We start from the raw sequence: 18,779 nt of genomic DNA, 5'->3' as shown, positions 1-18,779 counted from the left end.
GGAGGTCACAGGGTTTCTGTAGCAACTCCTCAACTCTGCCTGCCTTTGTAGGACAAAGTCAGTCATAGCCAAACTGTAAATTGATGGGCATGGCCCATTCATCCAATAAAACCTTATTTACAAAATCAAGTAGCAGCCTGTATTTGGCCTGCAGGTTACAGTTTGCCAACCTGTGCTATAGCAAGACAAGTCAGATGTACAGAAAATAATTGTTAGAGTTGAGTGAAACTGGATTTTTCTCTCCAGGAAAGTTGTTAATTGCAAACTTCCTTTACACAGATCAATGCAAAGCCAGTTCCAAGGGGCAAATCCTTGGACTAATACACAAGCCCCAGTGCTGTGATATTCTTTCCCCCACAAAAAGGAAGTCTGCAATTATTTAACAGAGCCCACATAAAGCACCTGCTGCATTCTCTAAGACTCGCTCAGTATAAGACACAGTATATAGAGGCTTGATAACTTTTTGTGGAATTGACAGTGCAGGGTTCAAAGTCAATCTCCAACCTTGGTGTTGAGCACTAGAATTAAAAACCCTGAAGGTCTCTACAGATCTTCTGTTCCAATGAGTGTCAGGTACAGGGGCTGCTGGCAGGATTTTGATACAGCCTGTGGCTGCACACTCCTCCAGCAGACAAGGGGAAGCCTGAATTGCACAATGACCAAAGTTCCCTTGAAGATCAGATTCTTGCCACAGGAGCAGATGACAATGAAGGAAATACATCTGTCCCCCTCAGCTGCATTCTTAACTACAATCTAGTGGGCCAAGGGCTCAGAAAACATGAATGGTTCATCTGCATCTTACATCATCATCATGGGTCATCAGCCCCTCCCTACCCCTGCCTCTCACCTCTACTTCCACTTTAGGCAACTCATAAAAGTTTTTCTGGCTGAACTGAAAGTGAAAGGAAGGATGATTGCAAGACATTGCATAAACTGGGAGGCCACAAAGAAGAGGTTCAAAAGAGGAGAGAATCACAAAAGCAAACATGAATAATTCCCATTTGCACACATGAACCCCCAAGACCAGGACCTCCACCCCCAAACCTCACAACCCACTATCATTACAAAAATCACAATTTCCCTATTTCTTAGTCTGAATATCATTCCAGAAATAGTTGAATTTCCAAGAGGCTCCCATCCTAAACAGTGTGGGCTTTGCCTTCATAGCTCACCCACTAGGTTAGCATACCTGGAAGCCCAGTGTGGGTTCTGCCCCAGTGCTCAAAAGACTAGCTGGTAGATATGAAATGGTCTCAGCTCTCAGGTTAACACTGCCTGTGACCCATGCAGAAATCAAATCAGACGGAAAAGCTACCCATGTTTTCAGAGCTCACAAAGACAATGAAGGTCACATGGGAGGCTCTCTCAACAGGTAATTATGGGAAGCATAATTACAACAAATATATGGCTGGTGACTAATGCATACAAACCACTTGGTAGATGGAAAGAAGTTTCATGTCAAGGAATTCCAGTTAAACCTGATACAGATTGAATATCACTAACCTGAAAATCTAAAATGCTCCAAAATCTGAAACTTTCTATCAACATGATGCCACAAGTGGAAAATTCTACACCTGACCTAATTTGACATTTCAGTCACAATGCAGGTACACTGAAAATATTATATAAAATTACTTTCAGGCTATGTATATAAGGAATATATGGAACATAAATAAATTTCATGTTCAGACCTGAATACTATCCCCAAGATATCTCATTGTATATATACAAATATTCCAAAATCTGAAACACTTGTGGTCCCAAGCACTTTGGATAAGGGCTATTCAACTTGTAAAGTCATTCAATTAATTGCACTTTTAATTAAAAGGCTCTGTGGCAAACAAACTAGTTTCTTAGTCTAGTTTTGTGATTTGATACCCACATTCTTGTTCTGCTAACTAATTCTTAGACTTGATAAGAGATTAACATGCAACCCTGAGGTACCAGAGGTTATCTGAGACTTGAACGCTAAGCTATAGAATCAGGAAAATCTGGGTAGGTTGTGCTTCTCAAAGAATTGCTCTTAGAAAACTTATCCCACTGGTTGATACAAAAAGGGGTGTATCAGTTGTATGATGGAATATATTAAACTTTCTTTGGACACTCTCAATGTACAATGCCTTATTAAAGGATATGAGAAGTCTAAGAATAGAGTTACTTTACATTAGGTAGAGGGGAGTGAAGGGAGGGGAAGAGGCATGGAGGTAGGAAGGGTAATAGAGTGAAACAGACATTATTGCCTCATGTACATATATGACTGCATGACTGACGTGATCCTACAATATGTATAATCAGAAAAGTGAGAGATTACACACCATTTATGTATCATCTATCAAAATGTATAAATGCATCCTACTGTCATGTACAACAAATTAGAATAATTTTTTTTTTAAAAGCCTGCCAGGATGCAAGCCTGTAATCTCAGCAACTTGGGAGGCTGAGGAAGGAGAATCACAAATTCTAGCCCACCTCAGCAATTTTGCAAGACCCTGCCTCAAAATAAAATGTAAAATGGGCTGGGGATGTAACTCAGTGGTAGAGTATCCCTGGGTTTGAGCCAGTGTACTGTGGGGTGGGCAGGTGAGAGGAGGACCTACTTAACTTTAAAATTTTCATGTTTATTTTTCAAACTGATTTACTGGGGAACCATTTTTCTTAATGGGCTGTTGCCCATGTACAAACATATAATTTGGCCACAGAAGTGGATCACAGAGGGAAAAGGTGCTGCAAGTGCATAACCATGAACTGTGCAAATGGAGATTGCAGAGGAGATATCTGGGTTGCCATCAAGATCTTTGGGTTTAAAATGAATTCTCCTGTAAGAAAAATCAGAGACCTCCTCCTTTTCCTCCCAAAATATACAAAAAGGCCAAGCATCTTGGAATTGAGAGTGGAAAACAAGACAATTCCCACATGCAGTCACAGGAAGCCACCGGCTCTTCCCCAAGCATAAAGCCATTTTGCTCCCTAGACGTTCTGAAATTCTACCCAGTTTCCAAGGCACTTCAGGAGAAGCAACCACTGATGTGGGAGAAATGCCTTTAAATGATGACCTGAAATTCTACCCAATTTCCAATTTCCTTCAGCTCTGCCTGGGTGCTGTCTCAGTTTGGTAGTTTGGTTCTCCAAAGCTGATGAAGACAAGATCAAGGGATAGGGCAAGGCCAGGATTATGCCCTTCTAGCTCTCAGGTACCCAAGTAAACCATGGCCTGTTTCCAGTAATCTCACCCATTCTGCTACACACCAGGCCCATGAAGATGAAATAAAGAATGGAAGAATGCTTTTGTGTACTTGGATTAATATTTGGTAAACTGGAGAATCAAAAACAAAAAGCATCAGATCACTTAATAGCAAGAGCAACCTAATATTTTGTCTAGACCTTCTGTGTCAGATTTTAAACCTACCCACAGAGACTTGAGGACAAGAATTGACACTCTCTACCCAAACCAGAGCTTCCCAGATCTTATCAGTTTAAAAATCTTGGAGCCTAGAAACTAGCATCTTCACCTCTGGTTTGTGTGGATGCTATACCCCCAACTCATGGGTCCTGTCTGCTTCAAACCAAGGCTCCATTTCTTAAGACAGAAATTTCTTGTTACTTATTACTAATTTTCTAACATAAAATCCTGTTTGTAACTATTTTCCAATTGCAATCATTGAGGGAAATGTGAAAGGAACAAAGGTAAAGGACACAGCAGATGAGGTTCCATCTAGGATCATCATTTCATGATATGTCAGTGTGTTTCTACTTTGTAGGATTTCTAAAATATTCTGCCTTATGAATGTTTCTGGACTATTGCTACATCTGGGGATAAAACAGCTCATTGAGAATTTAAAGCAGTTCCAAATGTATTCAGAAAAAATGGAAATGCATCCATGTGCATCAAACTCCTTCCTAGTGTCTGGAAGAACCTTCAAGACTACCTATCCTACTCCTTTACTCTGTTCCCAGCACTCTGCCCTGCTCTCTCCTCTTCACCTAAGCCAAGCTGCTCCCCCCAGCCCTGGTGATCTTGCATCTGATGGTACTCCTGCACGGAATCTCCTCCAAATGTTCATATGACTGACTCCTGGGTATTTCAAGGGGTCATTCTTCAAAGAGGCCTACCCACCCCATTGCAATGCCTCTTCGAAACATCACCGTGTCTTGTTCTCTTTATAGCTCCTGGAGTTGCTCCCAAATTGCCCGTGTTTATTGACTGACTTGCTGGCTGCATTGTAAGCTCTCATTTACTCTTATACCCTTGGTGCCTAGAACAGCATCTGTCACATAATAGGTGTGCAATGAATAGTTCTGAACGAAAGAACAGAAAGAAGAGAGGGAATGAAAGGAGAAAAGGAGAGAATCCAGAATCAGGGATTTATGCTTAAGGGACTAAGAGAATGCTGAAATTCTGCCAGGCATGGTGGCGCATTGCCTGTAATTCCAGTGGATTAGGATGCTGAGGCAGGAGGATGGCAAGTTTAGTCAGCCTCAGCAAACTGTCTCTAAATAATACAAAATAGGGCTGGTGATGTGGCTCAGAGGTCAAGTGCACCTGAGTTCAATCCCCAGTATCCCCTCCAAAATAATAATAATAATAATAATAATAATAATAATAATACTGAAATTCTAAGATGAAAGGAAAGATAATGGTATGAGATGTGAGTTGAAATTTAGTAGAAGCCAGAAGAGACGCATCAGGTAGATTCTTATGGGCCTTGTTAAAGATTTCATCTGGAGATCAAGACCAATGAGAGACCTCTGAAAAGTTTCCAAATCAGGAACAATATGATTAGATTTGTATTTTTAGAAAGATACCCTGGCTTCAATATAAAAAATGAATCACAAAGGAACAAGAAGGGCTCAAGCCAGCTACTCAGAGGCTGCCTCAGTGGCTCTCACCAATGAGACAGACATGGCAACAGACACCAGAATGACAAGAAGGTTTGTGGAATCACAGTGATTCTGAGAAGGGAGAGAGAAGGAAACACGTCAAGGCAGACTCTAGATGTTGGGCTCACCAGTTGGTGGAGCAGCACTGACAAAGCACTAGAAAGAGTCAAAGGGGTGGATTTGGGGGAAGAGGATGGAAATTAACTTTGGAGATACTGGTGTGTGGAGGGGCCCCTTAGACAGTCCAGTGCAACTGTCTAGTATTCAGCTGGAAATATAAGTCTAGAGTTCAGAAGAGACATCTGAATTGGAAGAAAACAAAGGATTCAAGAGACATCAGTAACCATAGCACGACTTTTCTTGTGACTAGGAAGGTGGGAGACAAATAGAGAGAGGCTAAGAAGATTCTGTAGTTTTCAATATGAGTCAGTGAAGACTGGGGTTGGTATTGACAGAGCCCAGGATACAGTAGCAATAGAATATCTGGAGAATGGTAAAATAATTAGGTCCTGCCCTGAAATTGCAGAGGACCTGGCTGAGCTATTGTAAAAGAATACGAATGTGTGTAGTGGGAGTGGTCAAGCCTCAAGGAGATTCATTTCAAGACAAGAGTACAGGGAGGTGCTTGCTTTGAATTTCTACAAATTAAGAAGTTAAGCTTCCCAAGAGGCTGAATTCTCAGGCTCCCTTCTAAATAAGTGTAGGTGTGGCCATGTGACTAAATTTCAGTAAAAGAAACAAATCTGTGTAGAGACATTCCATTAAAAGGGAAAAAAATACATTCTTTTGGTCCTCCTTTCTCCTAGGTGTAAGGGATCCCACGGAAACCATGCCAGACACGGGAAATCACATAAGGGAGTTTATTAAGCAAACAGAGTGTCTTCCTGCAGGGTAAGAGAGAAAATGAGAGGAAAAGAAAGGGAATGAGAAAGGGCGCACACAAGAAAGAGTGTGAAAGTGAGGAGGATAGAGAAAGTGAGTAGGAGAGAGAAGGATTAGAAAAGATGGCGGGGTTTCCATTCAGAATGAATCAAACAACATTACCCTATGTGAATTTATGATTACACAAATGGTATGCCTTTACGCCATGTACAGACAGAGAAACAACATGTATCCCATTTGTTTACAATAAAAAAAAAAAAAGAAAAGATGGCAGGGTAGCCACAGTGAAGCAGTTGAATTGCGCCAGGCTAACAGGACCAATAATGACGAAGGATACTTGCAAGCTGACTGATGAACCAATAGCTAGCTAGGATGTTCACAGACTGACAGTAGTTGGGAAGCAGGGAAAATGACTACACCGGAAAGATGGAGGGGGGGAGCAGCTTTGTACATTACATTCCCCCATTTCTGCTTTTATAAGAAAATCTTTTGTTCTCCAGTTCTTTCTGAAGCCTTCTCTCCCCTTCCTGCCTAAGTGACTGGGGCTGGCTTTGCAGGTGAGATGTAAAAAGTCTATTTCCCTTCCACACTTCCAAAGGCAGACGGTTTTCATGGACTTCATTTCCTCGATTTGACTGATCCCCTATTTCTACACTAACTGCCTGTCCCCAATTCTGACTTCTTACACCCCTCTAATTTTAGGAACTCCTTTGCTGTAGGGAAAGGGGGTTGATGACCACTCTGGCTTCTTCAAGCTGGAAGGGGGCAGCATGGGGCAAGCAGTTTGGAGTTTCCTTTTTAGAAATCAGGTTAATCAAGGGGTCCATGGTTAAAGTCTGGTTGGGGAAGAGCAGGTTGTAAAGGCATCTGGGGGGTGGGTGCTTCTATGAAAGAAGAACAAAAAGACATGAGTACTGAAATGAGATTAATACAATATAAATGTTGCAGAATCTGGAACATGCCAATGAATATCATAAAGATGACAGAAGTCAATAATTCCTCACCAGGGGGTGGAAGAACTGAGTTGTTCCCATAACAAGGCCTAGCAAAGGCTGGAGAGGACAAGGCCTTTATTTGGGAACTTTAACATTGTCTAGGTTATCAGGAATGTAAATACAACATTTAGTAGAGATACTAGCAAACATAGATTAAGCCTACCTGTGTCTGTAGGCCTTAAACTGACTAAAAACTTCTGACTCTGGCAGTTTCTCTTGATAGTTATCAGGCACATTTGCCTAAGAATCTCTCTTTTGTAGCTTTTAGTCTTTATCCTAGTGGGCTAACACAAGTGTACATCTTAAGTTACATATAAGTATTATTTCTTTTAAATGCCCAAGAATGGCTATATTTTGGTTTTAACTGTTTTGCTAGGTGTTTAAGATCAAGCTGGTCAAAGTGACCTGTTCCTGTCTGTTAAAGAGTCAGCTGACTTCCCACAGGGGTCACTCAGAGAACTTGAGAGCCTTAGCTTTAGTGCTGTTGGTTAGGCAGGGTCTCCTCAATGAGGTGGCTTCCCTTGGAAGCATTAGGGGTGTCTCCCTTTTTCCTTGACCCTCCTCTGCAGCAGGTGCACTGAGTGGCTTTTCCTCTAGTGGCCTCATCAATCTCCTTGATCAGGAGGTTGTGTGACCCAGAGTTGCAAACCTCCTTAGAGAAGTCCTCTTGTTCCCTGGGTTCAGGCTGACTTTGAGGGCAAGACCCAAATATGGACTTTTCTTGACCTCTGTATTTAATCTCAATCTCTAAGTTTGATCTTAACCATCAAGCAAGTCAGTCTTACCAGTCATAGAGTAAGAGTACTGGGCTTTAACTTCAATGTCTATGATTTTACAGTTATTTACCCCCTTTTATCTAATTGGGGTTTACATTATCTGTGCTATAGGTGATGGCTTACTATTCCAAGTTAATTTACAGTGTTCGCTCTTGAAGCAGTACTTCTGCAAAATATTGATTAGGCAACAATTAGAATTTACAAGGAAAATACAAAATGTTCACCAACAGTAAAACATTCAGTTTGTGCAATAGCTATCTTGAATTTTGGCTGAGTTACATCCCATTTGAGATCACAGTAATCTTTATAACAAACATCAAACTTTTGAACACAATTTTAAATGAATTAACACAACAAATTCCATTGATGGTGGTGGTCTGGGGACAATTGTGTATAAAAAGCACATTTTTTAAAATATTAGAATCACACTTAGCCCTACAGGATGCTTGCTGGGTAGGAGGCAGATGTGAAAAGATGATGACTGAAGCAAGAGCAGATGTACAGTACTGGTCCAGGTTCACTTGGGGGCGTGCATTTAAGTTAGTTGCATTGTCACAAGGCTTCATGTTATTTTCCCTATGGATTCCTTTTGACTGGCCTCATGTATTCAGTTAGATGTGTTTCTGATGTAACTCCACTGGACACCGTACATTCATATTCTGAGTAGCAAAGGATAAAACCATATATGCTACCTGTACGTATGTGCCACAAATGGGCATTCATTGAACATAACTTTAAATGAGTTAAAGTCTGGCTTACTTTGGAGCCATTCTAATGTGCAGCAAGGTTGTGAGGCAGAGCCCTATCTCAGGTAATGTGGGGCTTTTCACAAATCTTAGGTAAAATGTTCTAATCCTGAAGCTAATTTTTCCTCTTTTGCCATGACCAGCATGACCTAATTCTCAAGTTCAGTGAGAGGCAAAGGAGTATTAGAAAATAAAGGTTTAAAAACACAGATTTTGAAGATTAAGCTGAGATCAGATGGAGCTCTGTTCTATGATGGAAATGCAGATCTAAAGAGTTATGTCAGCAATCTTTATATATGTATGTAAGCATTATTCTTTGTTTTCAGGAAAGTTACAGAGACTCAGACATTAACATAACTTTTTTCAGAGCTGCAAAGTGCAGTTAGGAGCTCTGTGTAGCTCTCAAGGAAGTCCACTGTTCAAAGTTACTGTAAGGTGGGCAGGAACCAGAGAAGGGAGTTGATGAAACACTGGTTATCTAGCAAAATAATTTCTTTCTGCCTAAGAGCTGTGTGCCTGAGATCAATGTTAGAGCTGATAGGACTCCTGTACAGAGTCTCCCCAGGGAGGGTACTGCCACAGCAGTTAGGCATCTTGTGCCCCTGCACAGGAACACTCCCAGGCACCAGGCATGCCACAGCCATGAGGTCATCAGAGACCCCAATCTCAGTCACTGTTGTACCATTTTTGCTACTGCACATTACACTCTTTCTTAAATGTCATTTTAAGAAGTTTACATATATTGACTCCTGAGTCTATATGAACATTAGTTAACACAATTTAACATTATATCTAAAAATGAATTAAAGAAAGGCTGAGAGAGCTTTTAAGTTTCCTTTTGTGTGGCAAAGTGGTAAAATGCTTTCATGCTTAACCTTTAAACAAATCAGGCTCTCAATAACTTTTAGAAATACATTTAACAAGCTTTATATGTACTCTATTGATAATAGGTCCTATATAGAACATTAAATGATGAGTTTAAAATTACCATTACAAACAAGTTTAATTTGGAGAATAGCAGCTTGATAAATTTTCTGCTTTAAAGGCTAGTATACCTGGAAAATATGAACACATTTAATATACAAAGAATAATGTTTTTAAGTATGTTACTCCATGTAAAAACTTTGTAAATTAATTAGATGTCTCTAACAAACACATTTGAGTAATCCCATACATGTCGACTCTAATTCACTCATCTTATTGTAAAAAAACCAAGATATCAGACAAGTGTACCAACAGCATTTGCCGTCTCTTTCCTGTTGCAGAAAATTCCTAGAAAAATTGATGTTAGACATTTTATAAACATCAACATTTTATTAGTGTGACCACCTAGAGACTTGTGAGTTAATTTTAAAGACATTTTACTTCTATTAGTTTACCCAATTTAAATTGAACCTTTTTAAATCATGTGAATTAAATATTTGGATCCATTTTTAAAATTTTAATTTTTATGTGCACTTATATTTAACACACAAGTAAAGGCCTTGTAATGTTTATCTCCATTGCAATGTAACAGATGTTCAAAAATAACTCTAGAGTTGGATAAAAAGAACTGATCAAAAATCATTAACCTAGGTATGTAGGATCCAAATTATGAGCTCAAAAATACAGCATTTAAGAAAAAGAAAAGTCCTAGAAGAAAAATGATAATGGCCATTAATTATAGCATTAGAAAATGGGAAAGAGAAGAGCAGAGAGAAGAGGAAAATGGAGAGATAAAGTGTTGTGTTGTGGCCCAGGAGAAATTTAAAATGGACACTTTTTTTTCCTTGGGTTTGAGACTGGTCTTCCACTGAGCATTATGACTTCCTCCATTTACATTTCAATGTAAGCCTTGACTAAGATTTGGATCTGAAAGGGGCTAAAATGTTCTAGCAGAAACTTGATGCTTAGGGCATTTTAACCCTTTTTCCTGGTTAGTAATTAATTCAGGTTTGGACACAGAAAATTGTCAAACAATTATCTCCACTACTTGTAGGGAATGGGGCTGCTTATATTACACTCCTTACTGGGTCACGCCACTGATGGTTGGAGTGGTTACTCCCTCCACACCGGCGTATGTGGGACTTCGTGGCAGGAGGACTAGGTGGGTTGGGCCAGGGAATGGAAGCAGAAACAGAACGGGGTAAAGGAGATGGAGAAGCTGGGGAAGATGGAGAAGCAGGATCTGGAGGCGCCCGAGCCTGCAGGAAGAGCCAAGAAGCAAGAAAGAAGAGACTTGAAGATAAGGAGTCCCTTCCATCTGCCCACTTGCTCATGGAAGCTGTATGCCATTACACAAACGAATTTTGATGGCTTTAAGTCAGGGGTCAGGTGAAGGGTTCCCAGGGTTGAATCTGCCAGAATGGAGGACCTACATCCCATGGTGGAGGCTGATACAGCTGAGTCTGTGCCCCGGCGTCCTGAGGCCACAGAGTAGTCGACTGGAGACGAGAAGGCAGCACATAGATGGTGTCATCACACAAACATCAATGTGGGGCCAGGCAAAAGCCGAGAAGAGTTGAGGACCTGATATCAGGGTTTTTGAGTACAAGTGCAAGCGTGAGATGAGCCTCAACCCTGAGAAAGAATCTCCACCATAAATTCAGGAATCCACCCTGCAGATAAGACCGACTAAGGGGGCCAGCCGTGTCCAGGGGTGAATCAGCCTAGGAGAATCCGCCTAGGGGACTCACCAATCTGAAGTTCGGTGATGGATGCAGAGCAGAGCATCCGGGCAGAATGGAAGGTAAGGCTGTGTCCGGGGAGTACTGGGGCTCAGATGGGGTTCCACTCACCTAAGAGACAGTGGAAGATCCCATCCGAGTCATGGCACCAATGTAAGGGATCCCACGGAAACCACGCTGGACACGGGAAATCACATAAGGGAGTTTATTAAGCAAACAGAGTGTCTTCCTGCAGGGTAAGAGAGAAAATGAGAGGAAAAGAAAGGGAACAAGAAAGGGTGCACGCAAGAAAGAGTGTGAAAGCAAGGAGGATAGAGAAAGTGAGTAGGAGAGAGAGAAGGATTAGAAAAGATGGCGGGGTAGCTACATTGAAGCAGTTGAATTGTGCTGGGCTAACAGGGGACCAATAATGGAGAAGGATACTTGCAAGCTGACCGATGAACCAATAGCTAGCTAGGATGTTCACAGACTGACAGTAGCTGGGAGGCGGGGAAAATGGCTGCACCGGAAAGATGGGGACGGGGAGCAGCTTTGTACATTATACTAGGCCTATAGGCAGAAGACAGAAAGTAAATAAATAATTTTTTTAAATGTAAGAAGACAGGAAGAGTAGAAGATAGTTAATAAGACATTTAGAACCAGTTAGTAATAAATTTAGAATTACTCTCATTTAAAAAGCAAGCTTGGGGGAAAGATCTGAAACACCTCCATTAAATTCTATAGCATAAATGTTAGATTGTCTCAAAACACAACACCAGGAAGTTTCCATTCAAAGCAAAGGGTGACACACTGGAGAGAGGTGTGGCACGTAGGAAAGGGTGTCCCTTCACTTAAAAAAAAAAAAAAAGCAACACGCAGGCTGGAGCAGTGCACCTATAGTTCCAGCTACCCAGACAGGAGGATCACTTGATCCCAGGAGTTCAAGGCCAGCTTGGGAAATACTGCAACACCCCTGTCTTAAAAAAAAAAAAAAAAAAAAGCACGTAAACCAAGGTATTTTCCGATTGCACATTTGCATCATATTCTTTACAAATCAATATCAAGAATTACTTTGCATCACTTAATAGAGTATGTTTCAAATATTCTAAGAGCAAACACGGACAAGGTAAATGTTTTGTACTAGTAGTTCATTGTATGATACTTTTAAATTTCTCTATTTTCTCACCTTATTCTTTGCAAAGTCATTGCTAAACCCAATCAAAACAGCAAAGAAGGCCTCCCAGGATTCACTACACAGAGCTAAAGTTGTAACACAGGAGGACACAATAGGAAGATATCAGCAGGGATAATTACTATTGGAGAAGTTTAAATGGAAACTTCTAATTTAGAATAAGACCCAGTAGAAACAAGTCCAGCTATCTTAGGGGCATGTTCATATTTCCTCAAAATGTCCTTATTGTGAGAACCAAGAAGGCAAATGTGGAGGATAATGGACATTCTGGGGTCTACATGGAAAGGCACTGAGTGGATTTGGAACCAATACTCAGGACTTCAAAGTCATTGTGAATGAATCCAAGAAGATGAGCGTGGCACACAAGGAACAAGTTAAGGGATAAGAACTTTCCTGTTTAAAATAATGACAATGCTTCTTTGAGATCTGCTTCTAACACCAAGTGACAGCTATTTACAACCTCAGCAGGCACAGAACACAGGTCAGTAACAGGCCACAGGACAGTATCGCTCTCCTTCCTGCAGACGGTTTGCAGCACAGTTTAGCAGTTCCTCTGCTGCCTCTAAAAGTCACCAGAAAGACTTTAACGTGCCTGCCAAAACTTCCCCCCTTTCAGGCCTAAGAGTGCCAGATTCCATGCCAACCCAATGTGGTCAGATGCCACTTGGGGAGAGTGCCTGTGGACACCAAGACCAGAACCTTAGAAAGCCTGCCCTTTGGGGCTCAGTTGCCACTTGTCGCCACAAGGTGTCAGTAACGAGAAAGAAGAATCCCATCCTGAGTCATCAGGGAAGCTGTGGTTTTGGAGACAAGCAGCACTATCATCACTTTCTTAGGTATTCATAAATATTTCATTTACTTATTTGCCAATCCACCATGCAAACTCACCATGCAACCTCTAGGATGGTTTAAATTCTATGTTTCTCACACACTCAAGAGAAAAGACACACTGCTCACTTCAAGAGGACTTAGGTCTTTCACCCGGTCTCCTCCCCTAGGAAGCTGGAAACATAAAGTACAGTTATCTACTTCTTGTCTACCCTCCCCATATAAATTACCAAATGAGTGTGTTAACAGCTTCTATTTATACTGAGGTTCCAGGTACTTGTTTTTTGTAACATGCTTGAGTACTACTGGGTACAGAGCCCACAGGAGGGAAAGTCTAGCAAAGAAATCAGATGGTGTTTCCAGGTCTAAGTTGAGAAACAGACACCCAAGGACAACCTTGTGGTGCAAAAAGTCAGTCTCACCAATAGCGGATAATGAGAAACAGTGCTGCATATTTTCTGAAGAAGATGTGCTACAGTTATGCCAGAGATCTGTCGCGTGTCCATTGCCCAGGATCCACTGCTAGAAATAATAAGACATTCTGAATCAAAGGAGGCAATGAGGAGTGAAGGGAAGGGGAGGAAGCTGTCAGAGGGATGGCAATGAGCAGCCCCATCCACCTGGCTGCCTGGCCTGCTGCTGCTCTCCCCAGTATGATACAGCTGGAGGTCACTCCCTGGATAAGTTCACAGTTATGATCCAGAAACCTCCAGAGAGGTGGCAGTCTGGTACTGACATCATGAACTTTGCAAATGGAAAAGTAACACACTTACACACACACACACAATTACGTACAGAAGTGAGTAGTACAGAAGGAGGAGCTATGGCCTCACCCTAACACAACTGCATTCAACCATCTTTCCTTCCTTCATGTCTTGGGTATCTTTTCCCAAATGATTCTACCACCTCTTTAAGTCTGTTTCCTTATAATTCCTATCATCACACATAATTAAGGTCTTGTGAAAATGCCTGTAAACGATAAAGCAACCCACAAGTCTCTAACATAATTATTTCTCAAATAGACAAGAAAATCATGTGAACAGCTTGCCTTCCATTAAGACATTTAAGTCACAGGCACCTGAGTTGGTGCTCATCTTCACCTGCAAGCAAAAAAGTTTAAAATCTAATATGTCTGATAGTTTTTAACAAGTTGTTCTGCCAACCTAGTCACATCAGTAGAAACTTGACTAACACCCATAAAGGACATATGGAGCTTGCAAACATTTTCCTGAAAAGGCAATTTTAACTTTCTAACCAAGTCTTAAAGGGGTGTTTTATAAAGTAAGCCACCCATCTGACCTACGATTTGGATAAAAATTTTTCTTAAATGCTCCACTTACTTCCTATGGGAAGTATCATCAAGAAAAAAAAAGTTGTTTAACCATCTTATTAAATGAAGCCTGTGGGACAGTGGATGGGCCTTGAAGTTATTTTGGTTTAAATAAAAGCCTGAGCAATTAATCTACTCCAGAGATTGCTTGCTTTCTACTCCAGAATCTGATCTGGTTTTCACAAAACAACTGAAAAGAGGCAGAGTGTCAGAAACTGAAAGAAAGAGGGAAAAAACAAAAACTGCTCTGGGACATCTGAGACTTCTAGTAGTCTGCAAATAACTACCCCGCTCTGAACCAGGAGGGGCACTGGCTGGGAACCAAGGTGAGGAATCGCCTGCCAGGCGGGGAGCCTCCCTGCGGGCTGGGCACTCACGGAGACCAACAGCAACACTAGCACAGCAACATGGAGGACAATGATTACCAGCAACAGGTGGAGCATTTCAGCGGCAAGTTCTGTTCAGTGGAGTTCCTACCTGCGCGGAGAGAGAGCCCAAACCGGGTGTGAGGCCGAACGCACTGATCAGCTAGTGGCGCCAGCAGCGGAGCGAAGAAGGAGCACGCAGAGGGAGGATCTCTGCTCTAGCGGAATGCCAGGGCCTTGCACTGAACGCCGCTGCCCGCCTGCCCGCCCGCACCGCTGCCAAGACGGGGCGGCAGCGGACAGACAGTAAGATCCCAGCCCAGCAGCCAGCTGGACCCGCCTGTAACTGAACATCTTTTTTATTTGGAACAAAACAAACGGTGTGCACGTCTCAGTCACCCTGGGAAGAGTTTCTACAGTGATTAGTGGAGGCCACAGGATGTCTCCAACCGACCCGGGAGCCTTGCAGGGACAGCCTGACTCCGGAAGGGAGAGAGACCTCGCTCTCCGCAATACGGATCCAGATGTGGATACCCCTCTAGGGATAAGGGAAGTTAGCTCCACAATGATGCCTGAGGCCTGGAGTTACCAGAAGCCTACTGTGAGGGACAGCGCAGCAGGAAAGATGGTTTCCCACACCCCAAAGCGCTCTGCAGTTCGTTAGTCTCCAGGCTTCCACCCAGGTTTGCCAAGGCAGGGGAACCGTCCTAGCCCCAGCTAGGCCTGGTGTAGACCTACTGGCGGCTCTGGAGCAGAACCATGACGGACAGGGCCCTGCACATGCGCACTGAGCGGCCTCGGTCTGGAGGCGTTCGCGTGCCAGAGCGCAGCATCCGCGGGAACTCCAAGCTGTGTACGTTCACTGGTGTTTACCGGCGTTGCTTGGCAACCACTAGTATGTGGTTGGTAAGACAAAAGACTGCTTCGGAGCTTCCCTTGTGGGGACGAAGTGATCTATCTTGATTTTACCTCGGTGGCTGCTAGTCAAGGAGGGTGGAGAGAAAGGTCCTCCTCAGACAATAGGCTCAGAGGTCATCTTTGGCTTCGGGAGGGACTGAGGGACCCTGAGGGGCCCTGAGGGGCCCTGGCCCCTGGTCTCCTTCACCTACCGGCACAGGGCCAGTGAGGGATTTGCAGCGGAGAGGGCAGGGTAGCTTCAGCTCGCCCAAGTACCACCGCCCGGACAAGGAAATGGGGAAGATCCACGATGCAGCCAAAGCTGGCAAGGTTGCAAAAGTCCAGCAGTTCCTTCTTCTGGGAAAATGTGGCCTGAATGACCTTGACTGGAAGAATAGGTAACAGGCCCTGTGAGGCAAGGTCAAGGGGTGGGGCCGGGGCACAAATGTGCCTTGAGGCTAGGCCCAGACCTAGGGAACAGGAGGTCTGTGTGTTTGTATGTGTACATAAATGCCAACCAACTGTCTAGACAGCTATAGACTTGTCAATTTTATCATATTTCATTTTATGTAAGGTACCACGGATTATGTAAGGCACCTTAATTTTTTTCTTATGAAAGTTTTAAAATGTTGCCTAGTATAGTTTTAACACCTCACAAATGATAAGTGGTATTCCAATGTTAAAGATGTTAAAACATGAATAGCATCTTAAACTCACTGAACTATGTAATCTTTAAGATATAACTGAAAAATTTATATAATTGGGTTGTTTTACTTAACAGATGTTGTTTTGTTAAGTAGCAGTAACATAATAATTATAAAATCTAGTGATTATTGGGCTGTTGTTGAAGACTACAAACTCTTCTTCATACCGAGCATAGACACTTGTTAAAGCATCACAGTGGTGTCCTGTGAGTTAACTACTATTTTTAAAACCCATTTTTTAACAAGAAAATTAAAGCCTTGAAAAAACCTATCTGCTTTTAAGTAGCAGAACTTACAGTAAAATTCTGACCCAAGTTTAGCTAAATCAAAAGACCACACTCTTCAGTTAGGCTTCCCTGGGCTTGAGCTATAACCATAGACCTACTTTGCCTAGTTTGTGAGAGATACTGGGTTCCATCTCTAGCACTGCAAAAAGAAAAGGAAAGAAAAGACCCCACATTAATATAGTCATACAATAAGAAAAGAAACCTTCATTAATATAGTAAAGGTATTATTAAATATTGTATTTTCTTCAGAAGAAATGAAACATTTACTTTTAGGTATTTAATATTTACAATTTAGGTGTTTAATATTTACAATTGCATGAATAGTTGTATATTTTGAGAGGGTGCACTAAAATTTTCTAACAAATCCTCTTGCCTTCATAGGACTGCACTACACTTGGCCTGTTCCTCTGGACGTCCAGAAGTTGTAACTCTCCTGGTAGATAGGAAATGCAATATTAATGCTCGTGACAGCAAAAAGTGCACAGCTCTTATTAAGGTAGATACCAGCTTAGAAAAAAATGAATTTGTCTGATTTAAATATATCTAATTGATGAAAGTTTGAAATGCTTAATTTTCTTGTTACAACACCAACAGGCTGTAAAGTATCAACGAGAAGAATGTGTGACTATTCTTTTGGAACATGGTGCAGATCCAAATGTTGTAGATGCGAGGGGCCTCACTGCTCTTCACCATGCTGCCTATACAAATAATATATCAATAACAGCGAAACTACTTTCCCACAATGCAGATATTGAAGCAAGAAACAAGGTATAGTTCTACCAAAGCTTTATTTGCAGAATATTTGTAATGCATATTTTAATCGTTGCATACATAAGTTCAGTTTTCCACTTCAGAAGCTTAAGAATTCCCTGAGTTAAGATATATTAAAATAAATTTATTGTTGAAGATTTTTCTTTAAATACTGATGCTTTTAAGAAGAATTGAGGGGGCATAGGTTCCTTTCTGCATTCATAAAAATATTTGTGAAGACTATAAATTTAAACAAAAATTTTTCTTTGTTCAACTATTTTTTCCATCAAGATTTTTCTCAATTAATGTAAAACAACACAAGAAAGCATAATTTGCTTTAAGTTTTAAGATAGTAGACTAAAAATAGAAGGTATTAACATCAAATGGAAATCTGGCTCTTGATAAAGTACATAAAAGACTTCTCTCTCAGAGATAAGATATAAAAAGGAAAAAGGAAGAGGGAAAGCAATCAGAAATGTGCCAGCCAATTTGGAAATTAGATAATCGAGGAAAAATGACAAGAGAAGCTTGGTTGTTTTTTTTTAAAAAAACATATATTTCCATAAATATGGGAGTATCTTTAAAGTTTAGGCATGGAAACACGACATCACCCAGCTATTCCACTTCTCAATATTTATTCTAGCAATTAAATTTATCTTATCATGGTGATACATGCATACCTGTTTATAGGAACACAATTCAAAATAGTCAAACTATGGAATCGCCTAGGTGTCCATCAACAGATAAATGGGTAAAGATAATGTGATGTATAAACACATTGGAGTTTTCCCCAGCCATAAGGAAAAATGTCCTTTGCAGGAAAATGAATGGAATTTGAAAACATAATGTTAAACAGAATAAGTCAAACTCAGAAGGTCAAGTGTCATGTTTTTTCTCATGTGGAATCTAGAAAGGAAAAAGGAAAAGAAATGTGGGGGGTGATTCATGAAACACACAGGAGACCAGTAGAATAGAGGAAAGGGACCCAGGGGAGAGAGATGAGGAGGGAGGAGTGGAGAAAGGAGGAAATGCTAGGGAATGATATTTGCCAAATTATATTGATATATTATGTGCATTTGCTAATATGTGATTGTGGGGGGTCTCTCAGCCACATCCCGCGTGGATGAGAAAAAGGGTTAACTGCCGGAGGATGATGTTGGTTGTAGATCAATCAATTACCCAATTACCCATAAACTTACCTAATCAATAAACCCACAAGAGTCAATACTCCTTTTAAATGAGGGGGGCTTGATGGGTCTGGCCATACCAGCTCTGGCCTCTAACGACATGGAATAACCCAACTCTCTTTTAATTATAGACACACAGGTAAAGGGGCCTAAATGGGAGGAGCTTCTTCTGTGATGAACAAGATAGGGTGGAGTTAGGGGAGCCATTTTCTTAGGGGGACTATCACACAAGCAGACAGCACCACATACCCCCTGGCAATCTGGGACAGACTTCCTTATCTGTCAGTTTAGGGAAGTCAGACCTCTGTGTCATAAGG

At 41.5% G+C, this 18,779-nt stretch overlaps 1 protein-coding gene across 1 annotated transcript; it reads left to right on the top strand.

Annotated features, from left to right (window-relative positions):
- Window positions 1-15,636: 15,636 nt before the first annotated feature.
- Window positions 15,637-17,299, top strand: LOC124979299 (ankyrin repeat domain-containing protein 26-like). Its single transcript, XM_047543804.1, has 3 exons — window positions 15,637-15,932; window positions 16,907-17,021; window positions 17,120-17,299. Exons 1-3 carry the CDS (start codon window positions 15,829-15,831, stop codon window positions 17,297-17,299), a joined length of 399 nt encoding a protein of 132 aa, XP_047399760.1. The 5' UTR covers window positions 15,637-15,828.
- Window positions 17,300-18,779: the final 1,480 nt, after the last annotated feature.

Source organism: Sciurus carolinensis, chromosome 3 (genome assembly GCF_902686445.1).
Source record: "Sciurus carolinensis chromosome 3, mSciCar1.2, whole genome shotgun sequence".
In the NCBI taxonomy this organism is placed as follows: domain Eukaryota; kingdom Metazoa; phylum Chordata; class Mammalia; order Rodentia; family Sciuridae; genus Sciurus; species Sciurus carolinensis.
Note: the sequence above shows the minus strand (reverse complement) of the source record. Positions and strands in the feature narration are given on the sequence as shown.